Source organism: Erpetoichthys calabaricus, chromosome 18 (genome assembly GCF_900747795.2).
Source record: "Erpetoichthys calabaricus chromosome 18, fErpCal1.3, whole genome shotgun sequence".
NCBI classification, from domain to species: Eukaryota; Metazoa; Chordata; class Cladistia; order Polypteriformes; family Polypteridae; genus Erpetoichthys; species Erpetoichthys calabaricus.
In genome coordinates this window covers 86,861,322-86,880,010 of record NC_041411.2, presented here as the reverse complement: position 1 = coordinate 86,880,010, position 18,689 = coordinate 86,861,322, and the positions used below count along the sequence as shown (strand labels likewise).

The 18,689-nt window shown below is 39.6% G+C and overlaps 1 protein-coding gene across 2 annotated transcripts in view; it reads right to left on the bottom strand.

The window, feature by feature from the left end:
• The window catches only part of plxnd1 (plexin D1), a 216,134-nt gene that overhangs the window by 131,803 nt on the left and 65,642 nt on the right, over positions 1-18,689 (bottom strand). Inside the window, exons 5-11 of one of the 2 annotated variants that reach the window (XM_028824793.2) lie at positions 10,838-10,967; positions 10,565-10,733; positions 8,949-9,057; positions 8,525-8,627; positions 6,312-6,416; positions 5,992-6,081; positions 4,285-4,378 (exon numbers count right to left, since the gene is read on the bottom strand). In XM_028824793.2, coding sequence (XP_028680626.2) covers positions 4,285-4,378; positions 5,992-6,081; positions 6,312-6,416; positions 8,525-8,627; positions 8,949-9,057; positions 10,565-10,733; positions 10,838-10,967 — 800 coding nt within the window. The remainder of the gene's footprint in view (positions 1-4,284; positions 4,379-5,991; positions 6,082-6,311; positions 6,417-8,524; positions 8,628-8,948; positions 9,058-10,564; positions 10,734-10,837; positions 10,968-18,689) is intronic. The other variant, XM_028824794.2, reaches the window with a different exon arrangement.

Sequence of the window (18,689 nt, the reverse complement as noted above, 5' to 3'; positions counted from 1 at the left end):
AATGATAAGACCACCAGGAATCCAAAGTAACTGAATTAAGGCACACTTTCTAGATCCACCTCCATTTATATAATTACATCCTCTTTTCCTTCCACCATAATATGCAAAATTCCAGATTTATTTATATTAAAGTTCCACAAATGAGTTCTGTTCTGCTAATTCTTTACAGGACCTGCAAATTAATTCACCTTGTTATCACTTTATTTAAGTCACTTAAATGCATTAAAGACAGCAACAGATGCAGTGATAACCCCTGATATTCCCTAATTCAGAAAACATTCCATTCCCCATAACCTAATGTTTTATGTATTTAAGCTAATTCTGCACCCACCTACACATTGCATCCTGAACTCCTGCTTTGAAGTTCACAGATGGTTACTCAGTTAGTTAAAGCATAATGTTAACATCTTCAGGAAGGCGGATTTGAATTCTGTGTGTGGCAGTTTGATCGATGAGATACCACAGTACCTACTTTTTAAAAGTTATTATTTTATAGAATGCAGCTGAATGTTTTTGTTGTTTCCTTGTAAAATGCCAGTATATCGAAACAGGATGTCCTTTGTCTAAACCTGTGCTGACTGTCTGTTAAAACACCTACAGCACATAATCTTTCTTGTCTCGTCTTTTTAAATCACTCCCATTAATTTGCCTGTTACTGTTCATTTTCTGCTATTTTAAAGTTTGACTTATTAACATTTTGGAGCTCAGGTTAAATCATTATTTTAACCATTTGCGCCATCTTGAACTTCTGCTGCTGTGATTTCCATTTGGCATACAATATGTTTGTTTTAGAGGTTATTGGGCTCATCATCAGCAGTTTTTGCTGCAAAGTGATAATACTAATACTAATAATAATATCGCTATGGGAGCAGGTACAGTATATCTACTCAGTATGGCTTATCAATTCCTGCTCATCTAAAATATCAAAAAATCTTATCTCAAAGATCATCATCCACAGTTGTAGATCTTCCCTGGACAATTTCTAGTGCTGTAATACTCTTCTTCTAATAATGAAGACCAAACACTTGATGAATTGTCAAAAATGTGTTATATAGCTTAGGTTGAAACCATTCTGTCATGTATACAAGTGTGCTGAAGTGTGTCCGGAGTCTGCAGTGTTTAGTGGAATATATCTTTAAGAATGAGGTCAGCTCAGACTTCATGAGTGTGTGTGTGTGTGTGTGAGGTAAGAAAGGCATGCAGCCATGGAGTGCTTAATGGGAGAATTGGCAGATTGCACATTCATAGGCACAAGTGCAATCGACACAGCCATTCCTCACCAGCAGTCCATGGTTTGTTAGGAAAGCACCTACACTCGCAGGTCTGAGTAGGTAAGAAAGAGATCAGAAAAGAAAAGCGAGAAAGAAAGACAAGGATGAAAAATTGAGAACAATAAAGAAAGGAGAGAGCCTTCTTTATAATAATAATAATAATAATCCATTTATATAGTGTCTTCCAAATGCACACACAGCCTAAAGTCTTTGGCACCTCAGAAAGCGGAGATGCTGTTTGAAGTCAATGAAATGAACACACAGTCCCACTAGAAGAAGGATGAGACTCCTATAGATTTCCACTTCCAGAGGAGTTGGGTAATTTTAGTGTAGCCCCATTCCTTTTTTTAAATGCTTTCTTGTTAAAAGGTTGAAATGTGTGGCTCTAGAGAGAAGCCTTGTGAGTTTTAGCTAGGAAATCACAGTGACACAATAAATTTGCCAAGGTAAGGAGATATATCAAAACCAGAACATTTGAATGACCGTTCAAATCTAATAACTGGCTTCCTTGAGTGTGGAATTACTTTGGGAGGCTGCAGAGGATCCGCTCTTGTTTGAGTAAAATTAATAAGTTATGCATTATACAATTCTGTATAGTGATAAACTACACTTATCTTCATATGAACATACAGATTTTTTTTTTGTTCGGGGTTAGCTTTTACCTTCATTGTTACACTGACAATTGCCGGCGTTTCTGAGTGGCAGAGTGAAGACAGATTGAGTGACTTTCTTCAGCGTCAATCACCCAACCTGATACTTCCACTTCTAGATGCATGTCTTTCTCTGCCAATTAGCATAATTGCCTGGCTTTGTGTCTCTTAGCTGAGAGCACAGTAAGACGTAAAAATCCTTTTTTTTCATTTTAATTCTATACCTTTAAGAAATTGCTGTCAATACTCTTTACTATTCATTTTTCGATAAAAACTAGGTCATACCTATTTGAGAGTCGGCTCTGTTTTGTCTGGGCACGTGACTGCGTGAGCATGTATGTGCAAATTTGTGTGTGTATGTGAGTAACTCTGTGTGTCAAGATTTGGCAGGGAATGTGGAGAGAGAAAGTGGGGCGTTTAAAATCATTTTCACAGATGATGGCTTCTGGTCTTAGGCACTGTTGACAGAGGCTGAGTGCTTAGTTAAGGCCGTGCCTCAGTGTACTGTTCATACACTTTGTTGTTGCTATGTGACTAATGAACACATGCAGCACGTTTCTGAATGGAGCAGGAACATCTGGACAAAGGAAACAGGACTGGGAGGCCAAGCTATGACATGCAGTTATCACGATCCAAGACACACATCCATGAATGAATGTGAATGTGTACATAAGTTAGTACCAATGTGAATGCATGTGCACATAGAGACACATACAGATCATGTACTGTATACGTGTGTAAGTGAATGTGCACCATAAACTCTCTGAAACAATACAGTATGAGCATGCATGTGTGAGTACTTTCATAGGTACAGTAAAAGGTGTGCACACGTTTCCAAGTGTAGTTCTAAGGTATGCACCTTATTAGTTTTGAATGCTAGTGTGTGTGTGAACACATTCATATTCTCCATATTTATGTTCTTTGATTTTTTTCCAGTGCTTTTAACACCATTCTGCCTTATTGAATGTGAAAAAAAACTTCAAGGCTTTGAATCTTGGACTGCCTGACCAACACACAGCCGATAGTGAGGCTGAGGGACTGTGTGCCAGAAATGGTGGCATGTACTACTGGAGCACCTCAGGGAACTGTCCTGTCTCCCTTCCAGCTTACCCTCTACACAACAGACTTCCAGTACAGTACCAGCGCTTGCCATCTACAGATATTTTCAGATGACTCATTCATAATAGGATGGATTAATAATGGAGACGAGTCAGAGTACAAGAAGGTTGTGGAAGACTTTGTCTTGTGGTGCAGGGAAAACAACCTGCAACTCAACATCAGCAAAACAAAAGAGTTGGTGGTGGACTTCAGGAGTCCCAAGGAGCTTCTGGGACCAGTCACCATTTAGGAGGAGGTCATGGAAATGGTGCAGAGCAACAGGTACCTGGGGTTCACAACAAACTGAACTGGTCTGACAACATAGTGGTGCTATAAAAGGTGGGCAAGAGAAGACTAGACTTCCTAAGGAGATTCAGGTCTTTGATGATTGCATCAAGATGCTGAAAATGTTCTACCAGTTCATAGTAGCCAGTGTGGTGTTCTATGCTGGAGTCTCCTGGGGAAGCAACCTGAATTCAAAAGATGTAGAATGCCTGAACAAACTTATCAGGAAAGTCTGCTCCATCACAGAGCAAACCATGGACACACTGGGAGCTGTCGAGGGAAAGAGGATGGTGGCAAAATAGAATGTCATCATGAAAAATTCTCTACATTCCCTCCAGCAGGAGCCCTTTTGGAGCACTTTTAGTCACAGGTTCATTCCACCATGATCTGCTAAGAAGCACCTGTGGGGTTCTTTTCTTATTAATGTATCGATCATTTGATTGACTAGCTGCTTCATCCGTCCTGTGAGTCTGTATCCTTGTTTTTTATGTTTCTGATGATGTATGCATCTGAATTTCCTGATGGGATAAATAAAGTTTATCTAATCTAATCTAATCTAATCTAATCTAATCTAATCTTAAAATCATACATGGGTGTGAGTGCAAGGGCACAATACAGTATGATCTTACATTTCTATGGGAGCATACATACAGTATGTGTCTCAATATACAATACATATACTGTATGTATTTGCACTTTAATGTATGTACATGCTGTGGTGGGCTGGCGCCCTGCCCGGGATTTGTTCCTGCCTTGCACCCTGTACTGGCTGGGATTGGCTCCAGCAGACGCCCATGACCCTGTGTTGGGATATAGTGGGTTGGACAATGACTGACTGACTGACTGACTGACAGTATGTACATGCATGTGATTGGTCTGGAATGCTAATAATAATAAGAAGAAGAAGAAGAAGAAAAGAAGAATACATTTAATTTATATAGCACCCTTACAATGCTCAATGTTTGTGCGTTCATACGTACCAGTCAATGGTCCCAGATTGTCAATGTATTTTTCTGGGTTTTCCTTGAGCCGCACATGAACTGGGATATGCTGGCTGATTTCGGCTGTATAAAGCTGCATAAAACAGAAAAGTAATTACAGTTTATCCCATATAAACATAACTGGCAGTACCCTTTCTTGAGTTATAAAAAGAAATGAGTACACTATTAAATATTTTTATGCATTTGTGTAGGCTATTATTTGTGACCAATTATTTTTTAAAAGAGTAAAACAACCAAATACAGACAAACGGTGAACACAAATAAATGACACAGCATAATGAAGCTTGTATCTCTCAGCCCCCCCATTTCCTATTCTCCGTTTCCCAATCCCAAGCTCTTCAAACTAATGTCTGTTGTATATAGCTAGAGAAGCTGAAGAGGCAGGGCCGGCTCTAGGCACAGGCCCAAGGTCATTTCATATATGATCGTGAGGGCTCCTATCTTCAAGGGGGATACATGAGACAAATTCAATGCAATTGCAAGGGTGCTGATCTTCAAGGGGGAACAGCAGGCTCATTAATTTCATATGTGATCACAAGGGTGGCAACCTCCAAGGGGGAAAAATTGCAAACTTCATATGCAATCACAAGGACGCTTAACTTCCAAGGGTGAAACCCTCACCCACTGATTTTAGTTACTGATCTAACCGTGCGGATCTAAAAGATTATTCTTTTTGGGTGTGTGCAACCAAGTTTGCCAAGGGGCACAATGTACCCTTAAAATCCAGGCTTGCCTGGAGGTACTTTCTTGATCAGAAGTGAAAACCACCTGAAACCTGGTTCTAAATTATTTTACCCTGAACATTAGAATGTTCCAGTGATGCCACTTGTTAATGTTATAATGTGTGCCCCATTAATCCAGGCTGAAACTAATAGGGAGTCTGTGGATTTCTAACAGGTTATTATAGTAAATCAGATTTAGCAGCAAGAGAACCAAGGGAGAATAACCTATTTTAGAGAGAGGGAGGGAAGATCAAGAAAAAGAAAATGATGAGGCAAGAGAAGAATATTAACAGCAAGAATGGAAGACAGAAAAGAGGCAACCGTGGACTGAACAATAGTTATGATGGGGCTTTCCTAAAACAGGTGAAGAAAGGTGCCTACTCCTCCATATTGACACAAATGGCATAAAGGGTCCAAGGCAGGGCCAAAAATAAATCATTTATTAGAGGGAATATATCTGTGTGCATACTTGAATTGAACATTTTTGGGGAGTTAGGATTTAAAAAACGCTTTTAAAAATAACAGAAAGGTTGTGCAGATTACAAGACCAGCAAGCATTCTTGGACACTTCCAGGGACAAAGCCAATGGACACAATTTTAGTGCAATGCAAAGCATCTGGTCTATCACACCGCAGCAGAACAAGACGTATTCCATGGGTGGTGTTTGTTAGTCACAAAAATACTTAATGGTAGTCATGTTCATCAAAATATTGAAACACAAGAGGTCGAACAACAAAAGCAGCCCGCTAAAAATAGCGAAAGTTTATTATCGATAGACTTCTTCACGCCGTGGTTTTTCGTACTCCTGAGTGTAACTTCATCAAAGTGAAAGCAGAAGGATACACACATTGTAAATTGCCTGGTAGTTTAAATAGAAGCTAACACATTTTGCCTTTATCAGTCTGTAAGCTGGAAGGAGAGGTATCAGAATATGGGTTGGCATTTTTGGGAATCAGAAACTCACCGTTACACCTGAGCAGATAATACTGGACATGTCGATCCATCTTGCATCATAAGTGCGTCCCCCTCCAAAGTCACATTCTAGAGACTTCTCCTAGCAGGTAGAGAGAAAGAAATGCTGCTTAGATTGGTCAAATTATACTCTTCAACCTAACTCTTGTGGATCACAGGATAAACGGGTGAGGATTTTTACTGCCCACTTCTAACAGCATCACATCCAAGATGAAAGACTCGTGTTAACACAAGCTAGACAGGAAGAGAAGTGCACCCAACATAGTCATTCTTTCCTTCTGTAGGACAATAAAGAGAGCTCAATGCCCCAACCTGTAAGTATGCTGCATTGGTCAAGTGAATGATAATGTCCAGAGTGTTTCCAGTTGCAGCCGGAGAGATTTTAGTAGGTGAAAGCTGTGGACAGGAATTTGCCTCCTATAACAGAAAAGAGAAAAGGGACAATAAAATATGCTGATTGAGTCTGAATTAGGCTGTAAATCTGATATCTCTTATATAACAGACCAACAGGCTCAATGTACTATTTTGGAATAAAGGATCCTGTTTGCTTCATCAGGCCGTGGTCTTCAGCTCTCTCTGGATCGGTTCGCAGCTGAGTGTGAAGCAGCTGGGATGGGAATCAGCACCTCCAAATCCGAGACCATGGTCCTCAGCCGGAAATGGGTGGAGTGCCCTCTCAGGGTTGGGAGTGAGATCCTGCCCCAAGTGGAGGAGTTCAAGTATCTCGGGGTCTTGTTCACAAATGAGGGAAGAATGGAGCATGAGATCGACAGGCGGCATCAGCAGTAATGCGAGCTCTGCATCAGTCTGTCGTGGTGAAAAAGGAGCTGAGCCGCAAGGCGAAGCTCTCAATTTACCAGTCGATCTATGTTCCTACCCTCACCTATGGTCATGAGCTATGGATAGCGACCGAAAGAACGAGATCGCAAATGCAAGCGGCTGAAATGAGTTTCCTCCGCAGGGTGTCTGGGCTTTCCCTTAAAGATAGGGTGAGAAGCTCAGTCATCCAGGAGGGGCTCAGAGTAGAGCCGCTGCTCCTCCGCATCGAGAGCAGTCAGATGAGGTGGCTCAGGCATCTGATCAGGATGCCTCCTGGACGCCTCCGTGGTGAGGTGTTCCAGGCACGTCCAACTGGGAGGAGGCCCCGGGGAAGACCCAGGACACGCTGGAGGGACTATGTCTTCCAGCTGGCCTGGAAACGCCTCGGGATTCTCCTTGAAGAGCTAGAAGAAGTGGCCGGAGAGAGGGAAGTCTGGGCATCTCTGCTCAAGCTGCTGCCCCAGCGACCCGACCTCGGATAAGCGGAAAAGCATGGATGGATGGAGGATACAACAGTGGAAAAGTCTGAATTAGCATAAACCACCCTAATTTGAGGTGTACCTAAGAAATGTAAGGATTTACTTCATGAGGTAGAACTTCAAAATAAACAAGAATAGTTGCATCAGATGTTTGAAATATTACATTGCGTGCTTCAATCTAAATGTTTAAAGTCTAAATATTCTCGATAGTAATAGAAATTTGCCATCTTTGACCCTCTGATAGCGGTCCATAGAGATCTAGATATCTAGTAAAGGATCAAAAATCAAAAATAGCCTGATATTCATAATCACTGACCTTGAAAGAGTCTAAAACGATGCCCCACATGCTTAGGTTTGAAATCTGTCATTTTTAACCTTCTGGGAGTAGTTCTTAGAGGGCTTGAACCACAGGTAAAGAATCGAATATGAAAAATATTACCATATTCATGATCAACAACCCCAAAGTAGCATAAAACCTCACCCTACATGTCTATAACACCAATCCTCATTTTTTCAAAGTTTCATGAAGAGGAGTAACTTTGACCCTTCGTATCCCATTAGGGGATGAACCCCTGGAGTTGCTTGATGTGGCATGCACAATTTCAAATCCTTCTGATCATTTTTGCCACAGACACCTATTTTTTTACTCTTTATCATAAGGGTATTATTTCCAGCACCAAATATGGTCCCAATATGGCCTAAAAATGAGGGTTTTTTGAGACTAGAGGGTCATAAATAGGGGGGAATGCCAAAATGCTTGATGTCTTACATAAGTAGACAGCAAGATGAGTCAAATGCTATATCACATGTCGGGGTTTTATTGTGTATCAGGAGGAAAAGAACAAAAAATGAACTGATTTCAAAGTGTTTTTAAGCAATTCTTGTCAACACAACAATGTACATTTTCTGAATATCCACAACTCATTTTCTCTGACGTCCCAGAACACACTAACTTGTCCATTCTGGCAGGTTGCGTTTTGCCAGTTCCAGCCTGAATGATAGACAGTGGCACTACTTAACATTGTTTCCCAGCCACCCAGAACTACAAGTTAAGCAGTTTTTGGAACACATGCCCTTTGTTTTTTAAACAATCAGGATGATGGGGACAAGGAGAAGGATGTCTCTGGGAGATTTTGAGAGAAGAATGGACTTAGTTACTAAAAAAGAACCTTTAACTTTTAAACACCAAAAAGAGAACACTAACATCTGATATTGTACGCATCTTACCTCAATTAAGAACTGATTCTTAGAATCAGAATTATTTGAAACACAGGCAAATCTTTTCACATCCCAGTAACATTTCCATTTTGCGTCAAGACAGTGATAACATCTAAAATCACAAAAAGGAAAAGTCAGTGAATCATACTCTTTATTATAATAAAATTAAATAATTATTTGATAACTTTGGAAATGATTGCTGTTGCAATTAAGCAGGAAGGTAGCAGTTTCTCATTTATACATGCTTTTGTTTTCCTGCACATATCTAAAAGGTGACAGAAGTGAAATGATTCAAATTAGCTTTTAATTTTGATAGTTTTTTTTAAATATAGTCTTCTTCATAATACTTCTGCATTGTGTATATGACTGGAAGGATTTCAGGCAGCAAGCAGTATTTCAGAAACTGGCTGAAAGAAAAAGATCTCTTACTTACGCTCTTTTCGGATCGATGTTGCCAGTTCTCTCACAATCATAGATGGTGAAATTGCCCCAGACGATGCCTGTGCCATTAGCTCTGATTGAAGTGCTAATGGTAATATGATCTAGAGAAGCAGAAAGCAAGAGAAGACCAATGAAGTTTGATTCATTATTTTAGTCATGATTGGCAGTGAACTCAACTACTGCCTGCTTTGGATTAGGCTTAGTTACTCAAGGTCCTTTTACATCGACGTACGGCTTATGAAATAATGATAGCAAGATAAGAAGTTCATTCTGTAAGACGACACAATTTTGACTCTGTCATTTGTTATTCTCACTGTCTTTATTGTATTCCAAGATTTGGTTGCTCTATCACTAATGACCCTGCCTTAGATGATATAGATGATTCACACTCAAAAAACTTAATGTAGCACCAGAAAAGGTTTTAGTATTTTCCAAATTACTCTGTATATTGTTACTAGCGATGTTAACTTTAGAAGACAGGTGAAAAAATAATTTGAATGCATATTTGATACCTGTTGCCCTATGTGCAGCTTCAGCGCCTTTCCTCAGTATCCTCGCATATCTGGACCTCTCTGACAATCCTTGGCCAATCAAAGCTTCTTAATCACTCTATGAGTTGATAGTAGGAGCTCAGATATTTGCTGCTTAATTGTTAAGGTTCTCAGGCACTTATAAGCACAGACCTCTAATCAAGTATATGCTGCCATTATTTAAGGCAATTTGGCTCTGTTGTTTTAACTAAATTGATGATATTTCAGTCTAAATTACACAGGTATTCCCTACATGAGTTCTAGATTTAATTCTCAAGCGGCTTTTGAATCTAATCAAAATGGTCATACATTGCTCGATCCAACCTGCGTTACTCAGTTTCTACATGCTTTTGTCCAAAATGCACATTGTCACACATGTGCACATGGGAGCCAGCCACAGGGACCAAAAGAAGGGAATTCCATGCCTGGCTGGGGGGTGGTGGGGTGCACTCAACCCTCTTATTTTGTCCCCGCAGACCAGACACGGGAAATTCTGTCTGAGTGCAAAGACATCACTACCACCTCGGCTCTCAGGACGTCACTTCCTGTCCCGGCCTCTAGGACGACGTCACTTCCTGTCCTGGTCTCAAGGACGACATCACTTCCTTATTCCTCCCTATAAAAGCCAACTTCCTTCCTCCATTAAGCAGTTCTGTTTTGGACTCAGATCTATACACAACTGTACTGAAACTTTGCCTTTTGCAGCCAAGGTCAAGTACACAGGTGGCTGTCACAAATCTTTGTCTTGGGACGAGGCACATCTTTTCACAACATTAATTTGGATAACTCTCATAATACTAAACACTTATCCTATTTATACATTGGTGAGAAGTGATGCTTACACTTAAACAATTCTCAGTTCATTCCAAACCACTCAAAGTGTTTATGGGTCAATGGGCTCAATCATGTCCTGCCTGTTTCCAAAGTGGTAACCCATTACTTATTTGGGTCCGAGGTGCTTGTTGATTTTCATGTTAAGTGATTAATTATCGTATATATCACTACTGCCTTTCAGCATAGCAATCTGAATTCTAGTCATCTACCCAAGGAGGTGCTGCTTCAATACATCATCACTCACCTTGACCAGGAGGGAAAGCTGGATACTTTTCTTTTGGTAGCAAAGGACATGTATAGATCTTTGTCATGTTGTATTTTACAACTGGAGTGGAAGCCTTATTCCCAAAGTCACAACACACACTTGTATCTTTAAGGTCAGGGATACTACCATCGATCAGAATCCCAATATTCTGCAAATGTGCACAGATAAGAGTAATCAGAATTGTGGGACAGTAAATAGGATCAGAGCGTGCCCTGAAGACCTCTAGTTCTCTAGATAGAGCCCACCACTTACAGGCGTGTTGTGCGAAAAATGTAACCTTTCAGGAATTATTTCCATAGATGGACAAGACTGTATTCCGTCACTCAGGCTGATCCAGTAATTGGGTTGGTTCCAGTTCCTGCATTCCTTTTGCAGGGAACACCTAGAAAATAGATGCAAAGCAAAAATTATTTTCTCAGATCTTATTCCAGAAATGTAAACCTTCTGCTGTTTTAGAAGCCATAATCATCAGCTTATTAAATATAATTATCGCTGTCTCTTTATAGGAAAAAATAATGTTTTGACAAGTACAGGCCATTCATCACAACATAGAGTAGTTCATCAATTCTATTTTGCCTAGAATTTCTAAAGTAATATTATTATGAAGGTTGCCAGGATGCTGCTTTGCTCCATGCAGCCATTCAAAGCATTCAGGATAATTACAATTTTATTGATGAATATTTAAATCATTCTTGTAAAATCTACTCATTGCCTTGGACACCTTAAATTTATGCTTCAGTGAAGGAACTTGTCCACATGTCTTTGGCTGAATGAGTGTAAACCCCAGCAGTGGTTAAGGAAGTGTATAACATCCATGATCCTGGCGTTCATTTTAATTGCTTCACCTTGAAATCCTTGAAATCTTGACTTGACAACAATTTGAACACAATAAGCAGATACAAATACTAACAAGCTATTTTGAAGTGAAGGGCCTTTTCGTAACAAAATGGCTTGTACTAATTCCCTTTAGAATTTGAAACATGTTGTGATTTGTTTAAATTCTGTTAATTCATTGCTTCACACTTAGCTCTGCTTAATATATTCATGTCTGCTTTAGCATTTAGGATTAACTGCCTACTGAGATCAAGTGTGTTTGAGATGGAGGGAGTGTCTGGTGACATTATTAAAAGAATGGATTCACACTAACCAGACAGTCAGACAGCAGTCTAGGAGACACAGTCAACATTTCAAAAAGTACATTAAATGATCAGGAAAAACAACCAAACAAGGCACGGGCGAGAGAATAGTCTAAAATACGGGTATCACAGTAAAAATACAAACTAGTTGCACTGCAGCAAAGTCATTAGACAAAGCGCAGATGAAAAGGAACTGAAACAAAAGACATGAGGATGTGCAGATTTCAGATTCTTGTCTTATGATTTAGCTGTCATCTATATCTCCCACTTTTCCATTTATTCTTTTACTGTCTTCATTGAACTTTAGGATTGTGGGAAGGTGGAGCCTATCCTACAAGCATTGATCAAGTGGAAGGCAAGACCCAGCCCTGAGAGAACACCAGTCTTTTACAAAGCACACTCAGGAATACACCCATACTCACTCATAACCGGCCATCTGATGGTTACTACTGACTCATGCACGGCCTCTTCTCTCACATCTCCCACTGATGAGAATGAAGCCTTTTGCATTCTGACATTAGATAGATAGATAGATAGATAGATAGATAGATAGATAGATAGATAGATAGATAGATAGATAGATAGATAGATAGATAGATACTTTATTAATCCCAAGGGGAAATTCACATACATACATACATACATACATACATACATACATACATATTAAGCCAATTCAGTACCACCTGCACATACCCCTCAATATCATTACATATTCGTTAATTTCAGGTCTTAAGAGTTGAGACAAATGTATCCAAAGCTCTTTAGTTATACACAAATCTAAAAAGTATCCAATTAGTAATTCATAAAACTGATAATTGGGGTTTAATTTATTTACTTATGTAGTTTAAGTTTCATAACAGACACCAAAGCGCAGTACGTGATAACCTATACACAACATCAAGTCATTCTTCTCCCAAGGACATACACCTCTGCACCCTAAGGGTTTTACTTTTCTTTTTTTTTCCCAAATGTAATCACAGCAGCTCTCGACATGTTCTAATAAGGCGCTCATAAACCTGTCAGGCAATAGCATGCAAATACCAAACCCAGAGGCTGGGTCTCCACCTTCAATACTAAACAGAGCAGAGCAGAACTGAGAGGAGGAAGGTGAGAGGAGGAAAGTGGCTGGTGCCTCACTTCATGTATAAATTTGCTTTGGTGAACTGGAGTGGAGTCAGTGAATAATGGAAGAATACAAAGACACAAGAAAGGTAAGACTTACCAAAAAAACAAAAAAAAAACAGGAGCTTAGAATCCCATAAGACAGCGCTTCTCAGCTTTTATTCCTCCAAGGTCCCCCAGTGTACTGTGAGAATTTGTGAGACCCCCACCCCTTCACGATATTTTCCCTCTTGTATTTTTACTACAGGCGTGACAAAGGTGACTGTTTTTAAACTTACATTTATGATCAAAAGCATATTTCCTGCTGGTGCTTTTACGCTGTCTGTATTTTTTAAAAGCACAATGCAAAATTAAAAAGCCATTTCAATAACAGCCTTTGAGTTTTTATTAAATAAAAATGATTGGAACTAGTACCTGAATTTCTTAATCATAACATAAAACGAGTTAGCAATTTTTTAGGGATAGAGGACAACCAATGATTACCGAAACACAGAATTTGTCACTGCAGATGTGTTTGATAACAACAAAAGCTGCTCACTACTCACTTGGCTTGAGTATTATTTCTTAAATTTAGCATTACTAGGGTGTTGTACCGTGTTAGCCATTATGAATGTAGTGAAAAGTTAAGCAAAATGACACCTTTTATTGGCTAACTAAAAAGATTACAATATGCAAGCTTTCGAGGCAACTCAGGCCCCTTCTTCAGGCAAGATGTAATATGGAAACTGGAGGTCAGCATATGGTGGTCTATTAATTTTTTGCATCTAAGATGTCTCACATAAAGGCTTTCCAATGTTGTTATTTGTCCTGGTGTCTATATAAGCACAGGAAACTCCAGTTTCTGTATTACATCTTGTTTGAAGAAGGGGTCTGAGTTGTCTCGAAAGCTTGCATATTGTAATCTTTTTAGTTAACCAATAAAAGGTGTCATTTTGCTTAACTTTTCATCCATCCATTTTCCAACCCACTGAATCCGAACACAGGGTCACGGGGGTCTGCTGGAGCCAATCCCAGCCAACACAGGGCACAAGGCAGGAACCAATCCCGGGCAGGGTGCCAACCCACCACAGGACGCTTAACTTTTCACTACATTCATAATGGCTAACATGGTACAACTCCCTAGTAATGCTAAATTTAAGAAATAATACTCAAGCCAAGTGAGTAGTGAGCAGCTTTTGTTGTTATCAAACACATCTGCAGTGACAAATTCTGAGTTTCGGTAATCATTGGTTATCCTCTATCCCTAAAAAATTGCTAACTCATTTTATGTTATGATTAAGAAATTCAGGTACTAGTACCAATCATTTTTATTTAATAAAAACTCAAAGGCTGTTATTGAAATGGCTTTTTAATTTTGCATTGTGCTTTTAAAAAATACAGGCTTGTAGCTTTTAAACAGTACAAAAAGGTGCCATTTTGCTTGACTTTTCAGCTTAAATTTAGCATAAAATGATTATGTATTTCTAAAAATAAAAAAATAAAAAGTAATTTATAAAGTGTAGAATTAGCCACACAGACATTTTTTTCCAACTTAATTATAAAAGCTAATTCATTATCCTCTGGATTCAGCACTGAAGCCTTTCCATCAGTGATATCCACTTTGAACACAAGCAGAAATGCAAAGGTGTTTTCTTTCCACATACAACATTCAAGAATCACACAGGGTGGTCACAGTGGTCAGGTAAGCCGTGGTAGGGTGACCAGCCATGGTACCTATGCAGCTTGAAAAAGTACTTGGAGTGGCAGCAGAAGTGTGTATCGAGCTGTCACACCTTAAATATACAAATAGTCGCGTTTAAGTTCTCCCGTGGATAAGTCAGGGCTTGCCTTTACCATATAATTTCCGGTATTTTATAATGTCGGCCGTATAAGTCGAATGCGGAAAACTCACGCTATTGGTCCAAGAGATTATGATATGCTAAAGCCCACCTGAGAGAGTAATCACAGAGCACACGGCCTTTTTTTTTTTTATGTACTGTGCCCACATGACCACCTGGTAATACCCGAACTATTCCGAAGCGATGTTTGCACTGTTTTGTGTTTTTTGTATCTCTCACCCTCATACACCTTTATCGAAAGAGCATCCCTTATCTATGATGGAGCGTTCGATCAGAAGAAAATATGAAACTGGTTTTAAATTAAACGTTGTTGAAGTAGCGAAAGAAATCGGTAACTGCGCTGCTGCAACAAAATTCGATGTGTTTGAGAAACTGGTGTGAGATTGGAGGAGGCAAGAAGATGTAAAAAAAAAAATGTAAGTGTCGCATTTTTGAATGGGCGTATAAGTCGGGGTCTGATTTTATGATCGATTTTTCGGGTTTCAAGACCCAACTTATGCGCGAGTATATACGGTAAATGTCTTCATGGCCGTGTGGCACGTCATCTTCTTTTCACTTTTTCTTTTTGATTCCCATTTCCATTCTAACTACAGGTTAGTATCTGTGATGCACAAACAGACATTGGAGATGCATTTTAATGCCAGGTGTAAATGTGATCCTTCTATATTTTATGCCAAAACAATTTGTATATGAAACAAACGTAATAGGGATCTTTGAGAAAACTGACAGTCATTGTGCACTGTATGTAACGTATTTTGGATTTTTATGAAGCAGTCTGTTCTACAGAGATAATTTCAACACCTTTTGTTTAGCTCGAAATTTAGAGATAGGGCTATTTTGCTGCTGCTTTCTTATCAATTTCACTCATCTTGCGGCTCCCCTGCAAGTTTACTCTGAACTTACTACTTTAGAGAACTGGAAGCAATCTTACATTTAACATTAGACTTTGCAGGTAATGCCACCCTTGTCATGTGACTGCTTCTTCAATAAAAGTCAGCGACTAATGGCACAGAGGGGGTGAGGCAGGGGTTTAATAACATGTCAAAGACATGCAACGTGTTGTGTCCAAGAGTAGCATGTAAAGACCACCATCCTGCAGGCCATGGAGAACGTGCTGATAATGACAGTGTGGCATTCTCACTCCCAAAGGGTGTCACAGGAATGATGCCAAGCGCAAAACTGCAAAAGGACTTTACAGGAAATTGCAAATCATTACAAAAATAAGTTACTTCTTTATTTCCTGCTCTTAATATATTCATTAGCACACCTTTTAAACACAATTTGTATTAATAGGAGAGCTTTATATTTGGCCTCTACAATAATTTCATACAGAAAACCTAAAAATATATTGATATGCAAATAAATCCTTGTATGACTGAGGAAGCTCCATAAGGGATACATTCTAAAACCTTTAGGTTTATCTACACAAAACATTTTTGTAGCTTCTCTTTCTATTTTTACAAATACCACAACACTTTACTCAATATTACGAACACCATTGTCTGCTAGTGTGGTGCACTTACTTCCCTGTTTCTGCAATAGGAACTTTAGAAAGTTGGGTGTCTTGGAAAGGGCAATAAAATAAACCAGAAGTGGAGATTAAACTATAAAAGATATGCCTGACAAGCACTGAAGACCACAGCATATACATTACAGACGGTGTGGTGTTTTGAACCTGGCTATGTTCTACACAGTGGAATCCTTCATGAAAAGTTACAATAAATACTGTTGAACATCAGCTACTCCACACACTCTGTGATCTCTAGTGGTAGGTCTCTGGATTCTTTACGTGCATAGATTACATCCAGCAGAAGCGGTTAAGAGAAGACTCAAACCACTAATTAGATTTTAGATTACAGAAGAAAGCCTTCTTTAAAAAAAATCCAATTTTGAAAGGTAGCTCATAAAGATTGCTAATTATAACTGCTCCAAAACATTGACATAATACAGCAGTGCTCTCCACCTACCCAGCCTACTCTTAAGTACATTATTTCATTTGGTTTTTGGGTATTACATAGAAGATAACTTTCTGGGCTTTTGTTTTAGAACACTAGAACAATCAAGACAAGAACAGGCAATTCAGCCCAATAAAGCTTGTCAGTCCTAACTACTTAATTCTTCTAAAATAACATCAAGTCTAGTTTTGAAAGTTCCTGAAGTCCTACTGTCTACCACACTACCTGGTCACTTATTCCAAGTGTCTGTGGTTCTCTGTGTGAAGAAAATGCACTAATGTTTGTGTGAAATTTACCCAGAACAAGTTTCCAACTGTGTCCCAATGTTCTTGATGAACTCATTTTAAAGTCACAATCTCAATCCACTGGACTAATTCCATTCATAATTTTAAACATCTCAATCTTGTCTCCTCTTAACCTCCTTTTGCTTAAACTGAAGGCTCACCTCTTTTAATCTTTCCTCATAATTCATCCCCTGAAGCCCTGGAATCAGCCTAGTCGCTCTTCTCAGGACTTTTTCTAGTGCTGATATGTCCCCTTTGCACCCTGAAGACCAAAACTGCACACAGTAGTCCAGATGACGTAAACACAGTACTGCTGTGGAGGGCTTCATTTATTAAAAGTCAAAGTAAACTTTATTGTCATTCCAACCATCTTAATACATAATTCACCAGTCTCCTCACTCACTCACTCACTCACTCACTCACTCACTCACTCACTCACTCACTCACTCACTCACTCACTCACTCACTCACTCACTCACTCACTCACTCACTCACGTCCGTCCGAAGCCGAATGCGCAGTCGCCTTCTGCACATGTCTGAAGCCGAATGCGCAGTCGCCTTCTGCGCAGCTGCCCGAAAAACCTTACGAGACCGACATCGCGGAAGGCGGCGGATTTATGACTGCGAAAATTCAAAGAGAAAGGCGACTTCGACTGACATTCAACCCCAACATCACAGGAGGCGGCGGATTTACGGCCGCAAAACTTCAAAGAGAAAGGCAACTTCGATTAAAGCTCTAGAGGCCTGAAAGGCGATTTCGACCACAGCTCAAGGCCTAATTACACATTCATTCAAAATACCTATATCAGGTTTGTGGTGCTTATACTTATTACTATTCCACTCGTGCCCGTTTCATCTTACATTGTCGAAACGGGCTCTTTGTCTAGTATACAAATATATAGAGAGATGAAAGCTCAGGGCCCACACATAGTGCAAACAAGACAAGACAGTGTGCACAAACAGACAAAATACACACACAATATACTGTACAGTACACTTTTAAACAGGCACTTAGCCAATACAATTAACTGCCTCAATTACATAGAGTCGCAAATAAATGCAAGATCCACAGATCCGTCCAGTGGCTGTTGTTTTAACACAGGAGATAAAATGACTTATGAATAAACTGGAACAATTAATTGTGATCTTAGATGTTAGGGTAGGGTGGAAGATCATGGGGGCTGCATTGTGTTGCAGAGTCTGATATCCGATGGGGAAGATATCACATAAAATGAAAGATCTGGCTCTGATGCTGCAGTATCTTTTTCCAGATTGACAAAAGAGTGAAGAATCCATGAGAGGGCTGTGAAGGGTCCTACACAATGCAGCAGCCTTTGTGGACACAGTGTTTAGAGCTTTGAGCATGGGAAAGATGCTATATAAATAAAATGTATTATTATTATTATTATTATTAGAGAATGTGTCTTTCAGAGAAGGGAGAGACAACACAATAGTTCTGCTGAACTCACTATTCTCTGCATTCTTTCATGGTTGTCTATGCTGAAATTTCCTTACCAGATCGTAATACAGCTGGTCAGAACACTCTCAATGGTCTAGCCATCCATTTTGTGCTGCTTATTTGGGTCTGGGTCACGGGGTCAGCAGTCTAAGCAATGATGCCCAGACATCCCTTTTCCCCACCACCTTCACCAACTCCTTCGGCGAGGATATAGAGACGTTCCCAAGCCAACCAAGTGATATAATCTCATGCACTGTGGCTTGGATGGCACTGGCTACCAAAACTCTTAATGGTGCCACTGTAAAGT